At 42.4% G+C, this 17,058-nt stretch overlaps 1 protein-coding gene across 1 annotated transcript in view; it reads right to left on the bottom strand.

Moving 5' to 3' along the window:
• Positions 1 to 17,058, bottom strand: part of LOC138205768 (NT-3 growth factor receptor-like) — a 158,471-nt gene that overhangs the window by 113,309 nt on the left and 28,104 nt on the right. The window contains exons 2-3 of the mRNA XM_069161988.1: positions 11,493 to 11,567; positions 8,618 to 8,689 (exon numbers count right to left, since the gene is read on the bottom strand). Coding sequence (XP_069018089.1) covers positions 8,618 to 8,689; positions 11,493 to 11,567 — 147 coding nt within the window. The remainder of the gene's footprint in view (positions 1 to 8,617; positions 8,690 to 11,492; positions 11,568 to 17,058) is intronic.

Genomic DNA, 17,058 nt, shown 5'->3' with positions numbered 1-17,058 from the left:
CGGTGTGTGCTCTCTCCTGTGAGAATGGCCTACGTGACACTGAAATCATCTTTCAACCTGAAATGTTAAAACAGCAGCAGCTTCAGCAGGCAGCGAACTGAACCGAGGGGTTTGGATTGATTTCTGTAGTTCTACAGTCGTTCACGACACAAAGGAATGTGGACTGACAGCTCACCTGGTGGGAGAGCAAAGACAGGTATCATTTTTTGAGTTGATGTTAAAAAGTGATTAATCACGTGTACGTCTGCACACCGTATTCTGCAGCCTCTCTCCAACTCTGATGATGTCGATCTTTAGTATCTTTCTGGCAGCAAGATGAAATAAATGTTGCACTGCAAAGTACAGCAGCAATGGTTCTCTTTGCAACGAGACACAATCAAGAAAAACAGGATCGTACAGTCACTGTAAGTTTCACAAAAACTGCTCAACAGAAGGAAATAATACATTTGTGGTGGACGATTTTCAGTGTCATATTAATCCACAGATAGTGTTCCCTTACATTTTTTAACAGCACAAATGCAACCATTTCAGGATACCAACACCTCAGTGAAAATAATGTATTGATAATCCGTTTTTCCTTTATGTCATCCAAAACTAACATGAATCATGATGCGTTGCATGCTGTTTTCACTGACGTCAAACAAAAAAAATGCTATCAAGCACTGTCAGGATTTAGATACATATTGTGTATAATATATGCACACTGTATACATATTTGATTGTCAGTCAGTGGCTTATAAAAGAAAAACTATGCTGAGGAAAGAGAACAGAAAAGTGAAGAAAAAAATAAACTAAATGTGAGCAGCAGAGCAACAACTTTCATCTGTCCTGTCTCATCAATCACCTCCGGCTGCGCCACAGATCCATCAGTTCCGTCACGGTTCAAACGTCCGCTGGAGGACTGTCCTACATTTCCCATTTTCAACCAGCACGAGTCGTGTAGTGATATTTAACTTTGTTTTACAATATAATGAATTGAATGAACGAGCGTTCATTAGAAACTCATTTAGGCCCGACATGATTAACAGACTCTGGAAGCATTTTGAAGCATGTCCCTGGAATAATGTAATAACGATTTCAGTAATAACTGTGTGACTGCGATACAGGTGGAAAGAAACATCTGAACGAAGGAAAACAATGGAAGAGATTAATCCAGTTGTAAATAAATGTTGGTTTAAGTTCCTATGATGAAAAAGATGAAGAAGCTGTTGACAAAAAAGAAGCTAAAAGCAGGAACTTCCTTAATATTTGAATTTAGACCTTGAAATGAGCAGAAAAAGGTTGAATTTTAGCAGCCTGTGTGTGTTTGTGTTCATACATCCTCCATCTAAGGCTCTCCTCGCATTTCTGCTGCTGATGTAACGATGATGTGTTTATTATTCATGTCGAGTTCATGGCCCTCATCAGTATTCCACTCAGGACAGAAAGGAGAGAAGAGCGGCCAAGAAATATACACATTTCATGTACATTTCTATTTCTGTTGTTCTGGGCAGCCGTCACCGCTGTCGGAGGAGAACTGGGCTCCGAGCCGACGTGTGAGCAGAGCGGTACATCTCAGCATCCACCCGACTGTGGGTTTCTTTCTGAATCTGACAACTCCAAATAATACAGAGGTATCATCTGTAAGCAAGTGATCCTAAAAGTCACGTCCTATTGCATCTGACCCTCCACTTCCTGTCCCCCTCCTCCCACTTCCTGTCCCCTTCCTCCTGCTTCCTGTCACTTTCCTCCTTCCAGTCTAGACTTCTCTGGACTTCACAAGAACAAAGCAGAAAGTTTTCCATTCACAGCAGTGCAATCAGTTTCGATCAGATCACTTCTGTAAATATACTGAACGTCTGATGAGAACAGATGTTATATGCTGATGTCGGCAGGTAGTCGTTTGTTCACCGTCTTAGCTTAGCATATTAGCATGCTAATGTTTGCCAACTAGCAGTAAACACAGGTGGAGCTGAGGTTGAGGGGAACGTCATTAATATATTGACCTCTGATAGAGCTGAAGGTCAGAGGGTCACTAAAGTTATTTCAGTTCATCCTGACAGCAGCACGAGTGTGAAGCACATTTCATGTCAATCCATCCAATATCTGTTACAGATCTGAAAACATTTAGATAATCACGTCTTTTTATATTTCATTCACTCGGAAAACCGCACGACTGCTTCAATCCAACGTCAGAACAATAGTGTCTAAATAAATGTGTTTAAATGTGTTTCTACAGCAGATTGTCAAATTCATTCATCCTCTGAACGTTAACAGAGTTTTATGGCAAGCCATTTATTAGTTCATGATATTTGAGTTGAACGAATTATCGGGCTGACCAATGAAGCGGTCGACCTTATCATGCATTTGATTTAAAAAGGTCACTATGAATGGAAACAGCCTTTAATGTTGTTTATCACAGAGTTGTCTGATAAATGGACTGGCTGGTGCTGCCTGCTGATTGTGTTTCAACCACCACCTTATTCATTACTTACATTTACTACCCTAATATAATATCATTGAAATGTTATTGGTTCCAAACTGTTACATGTTGTTTACATCACGACCCCGACCTGTTTATGGGACTGAAATATGAATGGAAGCACAGATACTTCCATTATCATCGCTTCCACTGCCATCATCATCATCATCATCATCATCATCATCACCATCACCGTGACATTCAAACGGACTGCTGCCTTTTATTTTGTATCTCTTCATTTACTCTTATTACTCCATAAATTATAGCACAGTCTCTACTTATTATCTGTAATGACTGTCACACATGAACACACACGCACGCAAACATGCAAGCACACACACGCACACACACGTACGGTCGTACGCTAGCACGCACACACACACACACACTTATGTACACATGCACGCAAGCATGCACGCACACATGCAGCCACACTTGATTAGCATGTGCTATTTTCAGAACAACTGACTGGACCCTGAAATGACAGGTGTTGCCATGGTAATGAAAACTGTCAGTCATGTTGTCTGTGTGGGTGTGACACACTGCAGTCTCTGGTTGTTCCAGCTGTCAATCAACAGTTGTCATGAGTTGTGCGCACCAACCGATTGTGCTATGGGTGAGTGTGTGTGCGTGTGTCATGACTAAATGCGCTGGGCGAGTTGTTTTGAGGGACATTCGTGTTTCAAAAGGGGCGGAGCTTCACTGTCCAAGATCGAAGAAGGCGCGTCAGGTCAGGAGACAGCAGGTTGGTTTTCTTTGACTTTGGCGGGCTTGTGCTCTGTGAATTCGTCCCCCAGGGTCCGACTGTCAACACCGAGTTCCACTGGGACCTTCTGAGGGAAAACATTCGCTGAGAACAACCTGAACTGTGGAACCGTGGCAACAGAGTTCTCCAGCATGATAACACGCCGCTGCCAGTACATTGAAAACCCACAAGGTTCTGAACACCATGTCGCTGCTCACCACATCTACTCACCGGATTTGACTCCCTGCTGCTTCTTTCTGTCCTGTTTGTCAAAAATGTTGATGTGCGCTTTGGGAAGCAGCTGAGCTCACAAAAGTATGCGTAACTCAGGTGATGATTTTCAACAAGTGATAGAACCTGTGACACCGAGTCATTACAGTTACACCTTCTTCCTGCTCCGAGCACCTCGCAGTGCTGCGCGTCATTCATTTGTGACAGGAGCAGTCTCTGAACTTGTCGATCCACCCTTGTATCATCCCTTTGTCCTGTTTGTGTCCACCTGATGAATGGACCCCCAACATTCACTAAAGAGAATCTTCTGGCTTCTGGAGCTGCTTAAAGCTGCTCTGTTCACCGGCTCGTCTCTGACGGTCTGTTGTTGCTGCTTCTGTCTGAAGACGTTTGCTGCCGCAGCTAAGAGACACTGTGAGAGCCGCGACACTGAATCCATGCGGAGAAGTTTTAGTCTGGAAAACCAGAAGAGTCTGGTATCAGCTGCGAATTCTCCGTGGGCGTGTTTCTACGATCACATGCATGTAGTACGGTATGGGTTATATAAAATATTGATTGCAGCTGCTTTAAAAATACATTCTTCTTGGGAGGAAGATGCTTTAAAACTTCTCTGACAGCACGAAGAAGAGGAGCAGGTGGGAAAACAAGAGGACGTCTTTCTGGAGCAGACTCATGAATAAAAAAAGGTAATATGCATACGATTAAGCAGAGTGGTAGTCTGAGAATATGTAATGAGGAATATTAACGTGATGAAACCACACTGGCACTACAGCAAGCTAGTCCACACCACAGCTCCCTGCAGTGTCTGATCGAGTCACTCAACGACGTAACAGTCAGGCCATTAAACTCACAGCGAACACTTTCATTCATATTTCACTTAATATTTCCTCAACAGCACGATGTCTTCTTTTTACAACAAAAAACATCAAAATCTAAAGATTAAATACATTTTTAATGAAGTCATGATTAATTCAATCAGGGGTCAGATTCTTCTCCGGTTCGCCGTCATTAACATCATTTCAGTTAAATTCAAGAAGCAGGTCCTTGTTTGTAGACGAATGTGGAGGACTGAGAAAGGTCCAAGTTTCCTAGCAACACAAAGAAGCACACACACACACACACACACAAATTTACAAATCCACACACGTCCACATACCCCCCCCCCCCCCCCCACACACACACACACACACACACACACACACACAGAGAGAGAGAAACAAACACCATCTGCCCACTTCCTGCTGTTCAGGAAGTCTCAGCAGCACTAAGATGGCCGCCCCCATGTAGAGCCGGCTGTAGCCCTGATTGGCCACTATTTCCTCCTTGGAGACAGTTGCTATGCCAAAAGATACAAGCTGCCAAGTCGTGGAAAGAGGAGCGGCTATTGATTTTCTCACAGCAGTTGTGTGCTCAGTAGATGTAGTATTTTACATGCATCATGACTTGAGTGCATTTACTGAGTGTCAGAACAACATACTTTACTGTACAGACAGATCCATCAGTATGTCTGTCCATCCGTCTCTCTGTCCATCCGTCTCCAAGTCTGACTCTGACATCTAATCATGTCTTTTAAAGGGAAGTTCTCCACATGCAAAGCTTCATAAATTCATCAGTAGAGTTTTTTTCTGATTGTTGCAATCAAAAATGTTCTATTTTGCTGCAGGTGTTCTCATAAATTGGGATATAATTTGCAGTTTTAAGTGAGTTTTTTTTTGCATAAATTTGCAGGAATTACAATAAAATTGTAAGTTTAGAAAGTAAAATGTGATGTGTTTTGAGCACTGCCTAATTATCACTTCCTGTGATAATAATCCTGCTGCACATCGCATAAATATTTTAGTTCAAATTTTGTATTTATTTATTTACTTAGAAAACCACTGGGCTAAAAGTTACAACAACAAAACAAATGATCATAAAAGTGATGTAGCTTTACAGAACAGACGGTCTGGAGCAACAGGAGTGGAGCCTTTCTGATTGTAAATGAGCTATTTTTGTTAACAAAATGAGTTTTGTTTAAAAAGACTTACTTCATGCATTAAAGACTTTCAGCACAGCTTCTGCCGATGACATTTTTTGCGGAAAAAAAAAAAAGACGCGCAAATTTCGTAAAATTGCAAGCTCCCGCAAATAACGCAGTTAGCTTGAATTTGCGTTCATTATTGCGATGGCAAGATTGTCTGGAGGGACTGAGAATGATTAGTTTCAGTCTGCTCAGTCTTTCTAACAACATGAATATTCAGTCTTTATTACAGTTATCTTTTAGAAACATAGACATGCACAGCACAGAGCGATGCACATTATATATCTGATGTAGTGTGTGTGTGTGTGTGTGTGTGTGTGTGTGTGTGTGTGTGTGTGTGTGTGTGTGTGTGTGTGTGATGTTACAGCGTGTTAAATGATTAATAATGTCTGGTGTGTCTGTTTGTCTCTACGCTGTATGTATGACAGCAGCACTAATGAAAAGAGACAAATCATTACTGTTCTCGGTTGCACTTTGATTCCACCACACAGCCTCCTCTTTACAATATTAATGAGTCGACACTTTTTAATATTTCTTCCACAAGTGTTTCATAATGGAGTTTTCTCTCTGCACACAGAGCTGACCCAGACACTGCTCACAGGGAAGCAGCTTTAATAAGATGTGTACTTTTTCTGAGGACTTCCATCTGCAGTGGATTCTGTGTGTTCACCCACCATCACAGGCTGTCTCTGCTTTATATGATGGACCCGATGTGTCGCTGTCTTCTGCACATTACAGCCAGACTGGAACATGACACGGTAAAATACGATATTGCATAACAGACATTCGTAACGATGGTGTGTAGCTGTAGTGTTACCAGAAGATATCTGGCCCAATCACAAACCACACGCTCACGGACTCGCCAACTTCGAGTTGCATTCGCGGTAAACCTGCGAGCGTTTAGGGCTGCTGTCCCAATGTCAAGTCTTAAAGTCCACGCAGACTTTCTGGCACCTCTACGCACACTTCTGTGAATCCGCATATCTGAAGACTTTCCTGAGGGACTTTCCCATAGTTCATAGGGTAACTGGTAACAAAGCCTATAAAACATGGTCATGAGGTTGCCCCGCCCCCCACAAAATGTGAACAAACCAAGCACAGATGGTGGAGAAGAAATCCACTCAGAAGCAGTGAGAGCACTGAGAGCATTATTTATTACGCGTTTGTAATTAAATTCAAACATATATACACACACACACACACACACACACATACACACACACACACACACACACACACACACACACACACACACACACACACACACTCTCTCTGCAGCTGTGCTGTGATGTCAGTGAAGTCCGTGAGGGTTTAGTACTTCGGCTTCGAGGTGCCGTTTTGGATCAGTGACACTCGTCTCTGACTGGGTTTCAGCAGTAACTTTGACTTTTCTCCGTCTTTCACTGAAATGTCTCCGCCCTCCCCCTGACGGGTTTACCCTCCTGAGAGGTGGAGTAGAGACGCTGCTCGTCCTCTGAGACCACTACCTGACAGCCCTCTATGACAGGACTTTAGCTGATTCTGAATCTGTGATGAAGATGCCTCTTCTGCCTCTCAGCGTGTACATTTTGCAGCTGACGCATCGACACCAGTTCATTATGTATACGTGTATCCCGGACATCCCTCCGGTGACTCCCGGCTGCAGCGCTCCATTAAAGCTCCTCCACAGCACTGACACAGCAGATTAAGTCCCGGCGTATGGGCCACCTCACCTTCAACAAGGCTTCTTTACTTCGACACAAGGGCGGCCCTGACGAATGTTACCGCTGCCTGCTCTACAGGTAAGTGGAGGGGACCATGAATCTGTGCAGCACACAAACACAAAGAGAATGTAACGCCACACATGTATGTAGGTGCTGCAGGTTAGCCTCGTCGTTAGCGGGACCATCCTTCACGCGGCGTTTAAACGCTCACGGCACTAAGTATCCACGTGCTGAAGTGTCCTTGAGCAAGATACTTTATCAGCTCTCTCACTGCACGTTTGTACTGCAGATGAACTTGACCTCTGACCTTCCCAGGTCCCACACTGCACACGAGACTGGATATTCAGCACAGTCACGGCACTGTGAAGCGTGTGCAGCAGAAAACAGAACTGCAACCAAACCAATGACATGCTGACAGATCAGAGAACAACTCGTCTGATGCGGTTGGAGCTATGTGAGTGTGTGCGTGATTTATGAAGGCAAACACTGGACAGTCATGTGTGATGCTGCAGGATTACCAGCGTGTGTCCTGCTGCCTTCAGACTCTAGCGGTTTCATAAACCGAAGCTCTCATACAGAACAAAGCAGCTGAGGACAATCGATACTGACAGAATCCCGTTACAGATGTTTACCAGAGATCCTGGAGCACATTCATTTAATGCTGATTTAAACAAACCTGCTTAAAACAGTGTCCTTACATGTCGAGCCTTACTGACATATTGCTTCTCCGAGTAAAAGACTTTCACTGAGCAGCAGACTTCACCGAAACAGTATGCTTACTAAAGTTTCAAAATGACGGATACAGGCTGGCAGCCATATTGGATTCATGTTACACAGAAGACAGACAGGAAACACACAAGTCAAGTAGATCCACGAGAACATCTACGACCTCTGACCAACGTCAGCTTTCACTACATAGAATATGATGATTTTTGTTTTTATTGCTGTGGCTTTAAATTATGTCTAAAAGATATTTCAATCAACCAATCATCCGGCACTATTATAATATATGTTACATTAAAAGCACTGAATATATTATTGCCAACTCAAAATAATGTTTTTAACACCTGTGCTATGTAATACAACAATAAATACCACAGTTTTAAACCTTCAACCTTCCTCTTCAGAGTCGGCTTCACATAAACTAAACATGATCACCAGGTTGTCAAAAGCAAAAAAAAATAGCTGATGAGATGTTACGTTAAATAAGTGGAACTCGTGAAGACAGATTTTTCCTCACAGCGATGCTTCTCTATTACACACAACACAGCTGAACCCATCTCCCTCTCACTGAGAAAATTGGTCACAAACATCCAATCACGCTGCATCCCAGCAGTTCAGTTCATCAGCGACTCTACCGCCACATCCTCCACCTACAGTCACTCATCTCTTTATATCATAGGATTATGAAGAAATATCATCTCGGGAAGCGAAACCGCTTTCGGATCGGTACTCACATGTAGCGCAGGTGGGGGTTCTTGGAGAAAACGCGAGTCTGGATGGAGTACAAGTTGCTCCGTGTGATGGTTCTATAACACACACAAAGACAAAAAGAACATTAAATACCTTTCAGCTTCACCGCTCTGAATTACAGTCAGTTCAGGGGAGAAGATTGGAACAATTATCAAAGAAGACAATTTAATGTGTAAAAAGGAGTGAAAGTCACAAAGAGAGGAAGATTGGAAATAGATAAAGCGACATGAGATAGGAAATGAACCCAGAAATATGAGATAAAACTGCACGACAGGGATGAGGAGAGAAACCGCATTTATTTTTAAAACTACGTACACAAAAATGTTGATAAATTCTGGAGAAATATTACAAATGAACATCAAAACTCACTCCTGTCTGTCGCTAACAGTACAAGCAAGTGTTTTGGCAACATACAACCTGCTGACATGAACCTTTTCTAGGGTTCAGAAACCTAAGAAACGTAATCAGCGTACAGACCTTTAAGCTGAAGCATTGGTTACCGTTTACACAACACTTTTTTTCAGAAGTACAGAAATAACTAATTATTTTTCTGCTGTATCAGGAAAAATGCCTTAGATACTTGACTACTGAAGAGAATATTTCAGCTAAAATTATGGGTGACTAAAATTATGGATTGCAGCATTGCAATAGACTGAGACAATTATATGTTATCTGGTTAAACTAAACCTAAAGGGTTTCCCAATTCAGCGATGAGCGCGCTAACATAAAAGGGGCGGGGTTCACAGTATCTGACCAATCACAAACATGGAGACATAAAGGGAATGTATTAATCAGTAGGCGGTGCTTTGTTTTATCCTTTAATCCATTATCTAGAATTTAAGAGCAGAAGTCTGAACTACAAAGCAGAATTTGTTGTTATTAAAAAAAATTACAAAAATGTCCTCCTCATTTTTCACAACACTTTTTCCTCACAGGAGAAAACCACCGATGCGGCTTAGAGTGCCTTTTTCTGAAAATGTATTAATATATGGTTATTAATTTAAATCTGCTACGTGACCAAAACGCACTAAATCTGACAACCCACCTCCCTGTGTCCCCAGCAGCACACCCACCAAGTTTGAAGCAGATTTGACAAATGGTTGTTGAGATATGCGAGGGACAAACACACATTTATACATAAATAAATACAGAGATTCCTTGTCAATCAACACAGACACGCCCCTCCTGGTTTAGTAGACAGGGAGAGGTAAAAATGTTGGGAAATGTCAGTGGTTTCAAGTTGGCTGTATTGGGGGCTAAAAGTCTGAATACTCCCAAATCAGTTGCTTCACTTCTATCTGTTCCTTTTGTTTAACCTGTGAAGGATGTTTAAAACTACATTGCAGGGGGAATCTTTACAATCCACCACTCACTCACACTTTGAGGACTTGGTATTTCAACCACTAACTTCTATTGGAAAAACAATTCTTTGCATATGAAAAGGTTTTTTTTTGGAGACACCATCTAGTGGCTGTTAGAGGAAGTGCATAATAGAGGCACTTCGGTCAGGGTTGCTGCTTGGCTGAAACTCACTGCAGGATAGAATGGATTTCATTCCTTGCAGCCAACTCTGCAGTTTGAATGTTAACCCTATCAAATCAAATTCAATTAAAATCTACACCCCACCCCACCCTCCTCCTGAATGTCATTACAGCTGGATGGAGCTGAAGGACACATGCACAATGTACTGAAAAGAAATCAGCTGCAGAGGACAAAAAGAGAAAATGGGAGGTAGGAGAGGAAGTAGATCACTTTGACAGTCCACTCACCAGCAGTTTTCTAGAGTTTCTTACTCCCTATTCACCAGATTGGATTTTTGGATCCTACAAGTGTTGTAAATTTGTTCTGTTCTTAATTTATGGGATCTTTGCTTTATTTGTTAGCTGGAAAACCAAAATCAAACCACTGGCATCAAATTTAAATACATTCAGAAAAATAAGCTGCAGCTCCGTTTCAGTCCTCTGGTTGTACAGCCACATTTCCCAAAAAGTTGGGATACTGTGTAAATGTAAACAAAAACAGAAGTTAATGATTTGGAATTCATGTAAAAACCCATGTTTAATAAAAAAAAAATTAGACCAAAGACAAGTTAAATGTTGAAACAGATATTTTATTGTTTTGCGAAAAATACATGCTCATTTTGAATTTGATGCCAGCAAAACATCTGAAAACAGTTGGGACAGGGGCAAGTTTACCACTGTGTTGCATCACTTCTTTTAACAACACTCTGTAAACGTTTGGGAACTGAGGAGACCAGTTTCTGGAGTTTTGAAAGTGAAATGTTATCCCATTCTTGCCTGATATAGGAGTTCAGCTGCTCAACAGTTCAGGGTCTCCTTTTTCATATTTTTTGTTTCATCGTGCTCCAAATGATTTAAATGGGTGACAGGTCGGGACTGCAGGAGGAGTTTAAAGAGGAGTTTAGCACCCAGACTCTTCTACTACGGAGCCATGCTGTTGGAATACGTGCAGATTGTGGTTTAACATTGATTTGCTGGAATAAGCTAACCATGCCATGTGCACTAATGCCCCCCCTCAACAGTGCAGTGTTGAGGGGGGGGGGACATCACTGTTTATCACTGAACCAAAAAAAGGGGTTAAAAACTTGAACTTAGTTTTGCACATATGAACTCACACACTGTAGCACCTTTATTACCATTATTTGGTGAATGCTCATAAGTTTTACTCTGTTTTTGTGATGAAGGTTGTTTCTTTCTTTATGTTTATACTGCTGTGACAGAAATGTGTTCCGGGCATTAGTCTGATCTGCGGGAATGGAGGAAAATATTCTTGTCAGCGAGACATTTTAATGATGATACACGAACAAACAGACACACGACGGACTTCCTTTCTACTTACAGCCTCTGTAAGCCGGTGAAGAGCTCCATGTCGACATCCCTCAACGTCTGCAGGCCGGTCCAGTTCTCAATGTGTCTGGAAAGAAAGACACACACGTTAGTACAACAGTAACTTACGATTTTTTTTTTTTTTAATTATCGATAAGATGTTTAAAATGACAGAAAATGTCCATCTCAGTGATGTCATCAAATGTTTTATCTGATTGATTGTCCAAACCCTAAAACATTTCATGTAACATGATGTAAAGAAAGAAAATTTCAACCCTGTTCAGTGTCACTGACATTTAATACTAATACTAAAAAATTTCCCCTCGGGGATTAATAAAGTATATACCTACCGACCTACCTACCAAATACAGCATTCATTACTCCAGTTATTAGAATCAAACCAGAGACTAACTTTTCTTTTGAAACAAGTTCATGTTTATTCTTCAGAAACACTTCTTCATTGACAGTAAACACTGCAAACAGTGCTTCATCACACCTCACTGTGGCCCCTCACAGCTCTCGGCTCCTGCAGACCTGCTCTGAATTCACCGGCCGCTGAGGCTTGTTGGCCGTGAAAGTTTGCAGCACGGCCTTGTGGGAGCCCCGCAGCACAAACAGCACAGTGGCCCATTTTGGATCCAGCAGCGGATGGCAGCGAATCAAAACGCGCAAATCACATTGCACTGAACATCTGTTTACCCCTGAGACCCCCTCCCACTGTGTGTGTGTGTGTGTGTGTGTGTGTGTGTGTGTGTGTGTGTGTGTGTGTGTGTGTGTGATGACAAAGGCATGCATGGTAAGATCAGGGAGATGTGATGTTTTTTTTTTCCATCGCCAGAATACCTTTGCATGTTTGCTTGCTTTTGTTCATCATTCAACACATCAGCACAAAAACAGACCTGCACACCACATAGCAGCAACAATCTCCAAACATCCAGAACACCACCGCAGTATTAATCATTCAGTATAAGACCACATGCACATGCGCACGCACACACACACACACACACATCCACAAGCTGTGTCCCAGTGCAGGAGCCACATTTAAAGGACTATGACCCTAAAAATATCAGAAACCTCTTTAATGATTTTCTCCCATCAGTCCACCTGTTGTTTCTGACTGAGCCCTGCTGCATTGTGTTTTTTTAGGCCACCATGTTGTACAGCGGTGGCGTTGAGGGCACCGCTGCTCCCTGCTGCACTAAATCACGAGAAAGATATTTGGAGCACACAGGAAGAGAAGTTCAGCCCAACTTTTCAGAGGACATCTGAATTGTGAAATTTGTTTGAGACATTTTGCCAGTCGTTGCTCAATAACTCTTTTCATCAGTGTCTCACTGTTTGGCGTTCATACGATCACTTTATGCTCTCAGCACACAGTGACATCCAGATGTGGACAACAGCAGCCTGTGATGGAGGATGACGACTGTCAGACGCAGTCAGAGCTGCACATCTATTGGCTGAGCTCATTTTTACCTGGGAGACCGTCTGAAGTCTGCCGATCTACTCAAAAAACGAACCATCAAATCTCCAATTCAAAGTCTAAACAGGCAGTAACTAACTAGTTAGTGGTCCCCGGACACACACAGAGACACACACCCCATCCGTAGACACAAACATTTAAAATTCAACAGGTCCTCCATGACTTCTCCCTGCGTAGCTCTGTGCTCTGTGAAGCAGCTTTTCATCTCTGAATATGAAATCACTCACTTATAGAACGGCCAGTGTCAAAAAAAGGAGCTTTGCTTGGTAATAAATTAAATCCTTCTTGCTTGAAGCTACAAAGTTGCCTTTTTAGCACAGATTACAGGCTGGAACGAACACACTGCAGCCTTCTGGTATACAGCTCGCACTAAAAGGCAGCTTTGACTGCAGCCAATCAAATTCATGCTGAGAAAGAGATTTTTTTCTAATAAAGAAAAACAAAACATCCTTTTCATGTTTTAAAACCCAACTAGAGATTTTGTTTGGAATCACCTGGTCATGGGTTCATGTCACCTCCAACTAGTCAGCTGTCAGTCTCCATCCATGTCTGTCAGACTCATAAAATATATGACTCCAATGAAGCTGACTGATAGAACACAAATGTTGCCATGACAGCAAACGATGCTTCACACATGTTTAACCCGACACGCAGAAGATCTCTACAATCAGTACTTTAACAAGTACTCCAGATGAAACCTGATCCATCTGAGATTTGTTCACATCAGAGAACGCTGGTAAGACTGTACCACTTCTTTTAGGTGACAAAATGTTTGAACTGACCCTTTACAATGAAGAATCGACAAGATCACTTCCTATTTATGTAGTTATTCAGAATTTTCTCAATCATAGTACATCAACTATTGTCATAAGTCCATATTTGTCAGTGTGAACGACATCAATCAGCTGACAAACAACTGAATAGTGCTTTAAGTCTTTGTAATCTGCCGCTGGGTCGTTAAAAACAAAGAGCATTGAAAGCCCCGATCACAAACAGCCCGAAACACTGATCATCATTGATCATCTGTCCCAGCCAGCATTTGTAAAAAATAAACTCAATCACTTGTCCTTGACAGTACAAGGGACATAAACATTAAAACTCTTCTTGATGTTGAGTTCAATAAAATCTGTCAGTATAAACCTCGTCTTTCAAATGAACCCATGAAAATACCCAAGAAAAAAACAGACCCTTTAAACTGTAAAATATTCTGTCTGGAAGTGTCCCAGAGCGGAAAAATATTAAAACTTCCTTCCATTGAATAAAACTCCAATAAAGCTGCTCCTGTTCGGAAGCATCTCGCCTGTCCTAACAGGCAGTCTGAGCATCTAAATTGTGCATCTAGCCTCTGTGATTCTGCAGAGAAGGAGAGCAGCAGCGAGCAGAGGACGGCCTGCAGCCCTCTAATCTCACAGATTCCTGAACATTGTGACTTCGTGGGAAAATTGTGAAAATAAAACGACTAATCATCCAAAAGGGTGTTGTTATTTTGCTATTACCAAGAAAATGAAGTTCAAAAGCAACAGCTAGTCGGACCACCGAGTATTTCCATGTAGTCCTACGAGAGGAGTCGATCATCACTCAGAGCTCAACTTCATGTTTTCCAAATAAATTATGGATCAATTAACGTTAAGTGTGATGTTCTCGTAGTGATTAAGCTACGTGGATTGATCTATGAAGAATTTCTCGTTTTTGACACATGGCTTGTGTTTGCGTTCAGTACCACGGTTCTCTGTTTCCAGCCGTTTGTGGTGAAACAGCTGGAGTCCACAGTCCGACGGGAGCTGGTGAACGTGCAGGTTTATCATCTGAAGAGATTTTTTTCTTCCAAGAAGTTAGTGGAGACCAACAACAGACACGATCGGTACCACAACACCCAACAAGGTTGTTCCTCAATGAAATCCCAGCCGTTACGTGGAGACGTGTTTTAATGGCCAGCACCGCCTTTGTCCTCACCTCCCTCCCTCCCTCCCTCCCACTGCCTCTCTTCTCTTTATTTCCTCGTCTTGGCAGAGTGTGAAGACTCAGACCTCTAACCCACACAAACCATCAATGTTTGCCTGCCAGGACAGAGAGGGAACGGCAACATTACAGCAGCCTCCTACGCACTCTGCCTCCAAAGTGTGAAGAGCCGGAGAGACGGAGGTGAAGTGAGGGAAGCGGCGATGCTGACAGAGAAAAAATAGAACTGAGGACCGAGGGAGATGCTCGCAGGTGGTTTTTAACTGCACAACCTCACAGAGAAGGAAAAGCGATCAGTTCCTGTAGCGCTGCTGTGATCTCATTGCTATTATCAGACTGGAAAAAGATTTTATCACCTGGTCACTGTAAACATTACTGGACAAACAACCATCTAATAATTAACTATTTTTAAATGTATTGTAGCAACGCAAAAGTTTGCAAAGTGTTTAACGACTGCATCTACACATTCAACAAATCAACTACCATTCCAGACCACAGACTGAAAAATTAGACCGATGCAGAAGTCCCTTCAGCTGCAATACCACCGAGTGCCACTAGAGGTAAGCTCCAAAAAGACTCCGGCTCCATAGACTCCCATTCAACTTCTCATAAAATTCTCAGTCAATAAAATGTCTCCACCAGTTGTCTCTGTTATTATCTAAAGTCACTCCTTCTTATTAGTTTTCGAAAGGTCCATCTGAAAATAATCCCTCATTAATTTGAAAATAAGCCTTGAAGATCAGTGTTTTTGGGGGCGTGTCTGTTTGATTGACAGACCTTTGACAAGTCAGGTTACAGCTATCGGTGGGCAGGACGTAGTATCGCCGGGTTTGCAATCAGATCAGTTAGATCGACCGCTCGCTCCCGCCCAGCTCTCCCAAATATGGTCACTTCCTGCTCCAAACCGTTCCGAACTACCAAGATGGTGTCGGCCAAAATCCGAACTCGAGGTTTCATAACCAACGGGTGACGTCACTGTTGGTTGCCGCTTGTAGCAGACACACAACAAGAAGACCTGTCTAACTGCACAACATCTGAATCCACGGTGGGTTTGAGGCCGGTCTGACAGCTATAACACACATTCATGGCCTGTAAATGTAAAGCAAACCTCACAGCTACCCTTTTCATAACGTCCACAAAAAAATAAAAGCCAAAGTTTTTCCTCCCCCACACTCTGTATGTCAAAGCAAAACAACAGCATGAGAGCTACACAACATGTATGTCTGTCAGTAGACAAGACAACCAGAGACAGGAAGTTAAATGAGGAACTAGGAACACCTGAGGCAGCTGATTGCAGAGTGGCTGCAGGTGAGGTGGGCGGGGCAGGCTGGATGAACAGAGACACACTGGGGACCTCTGGTGGGTATGCAGTGCACTACAAGTACCAGGATGATGCACTCAAAACAGTCAAAAAACAAAGAAGTGTGAAACATTGGACACTTTCCACCATAAACAGTCGCCATCTTGGCTCTGTAGAGGAAGGGGGCGGGGCCACTGATGTAAATAATTTTCAAATTAAAAGTATCTGAGAAAGCTGCAGCTGTTCCTCAACACAAAAGTGTTTCTTTTTCACTGCTGCTGCTGGACAGAAGAGTCAGTGCATTTATTGAGTGTTAAACAGAGAACACAAAAACACGTTGATTTCTGGGTAAAATAATTAAAGCTGCAGATATTTTGGAGGGTGATGTGTTCACATGTTGGGGTTATTTCCGGTCAGTGCAGAACAACAGTGTGCGATTTGAAACAACAATACTCTATCAAAACTCCTGCTCCACACAAGTAAGAGTCCTGACATGTAAGAGCACTACTTGTTCGGGAAGTATGTCATCTGGGACACAGAACAAAAGTCAGAGGACAGACTAAATTGTTTCTGAAGCAGCAATGCGTCAGCTCATTGTGAACTCTGTGTTCAGAGTGGCAGGAAGCTTATTTCTTAAATTGAATTACTTGTACATTTTTCTTTTACATTTTATGTACAATTACAAAAGCTGTGACTTCCTGCTCTGCTACGTTCATCCTTGGTCTTTAGAAGTCAGGGTGAATTTGTCGGATCTGAGTCGGTATCCACTGCAGCCGCTGCTCTTTACATCCATATGTTCTGTATGTGTCCTTCAGAAACCCTTTTCAGATTTGGTCT

The sequence above is a fragment of the Embiotoca jacksoni genome, unplaced genomic scaffold (genome assembly GCF_022577435.1).
Source record: "Embiotoca jacksoni isolate LCO1_2020_lvr unplaced genomic scaffold, fEmbJac1.0.p SCAF_3, whole genome shotgun sequence".
Classification (NCBI taxonomy): Eukaryota; Metazoa; Chordata; class Actinopteri; family Embiotocidae; genus Embiotoca; species Embiotoca jacksoni.
This window is presented reverse-complemented; position numbering and strand designations above follow the sequence as displayed.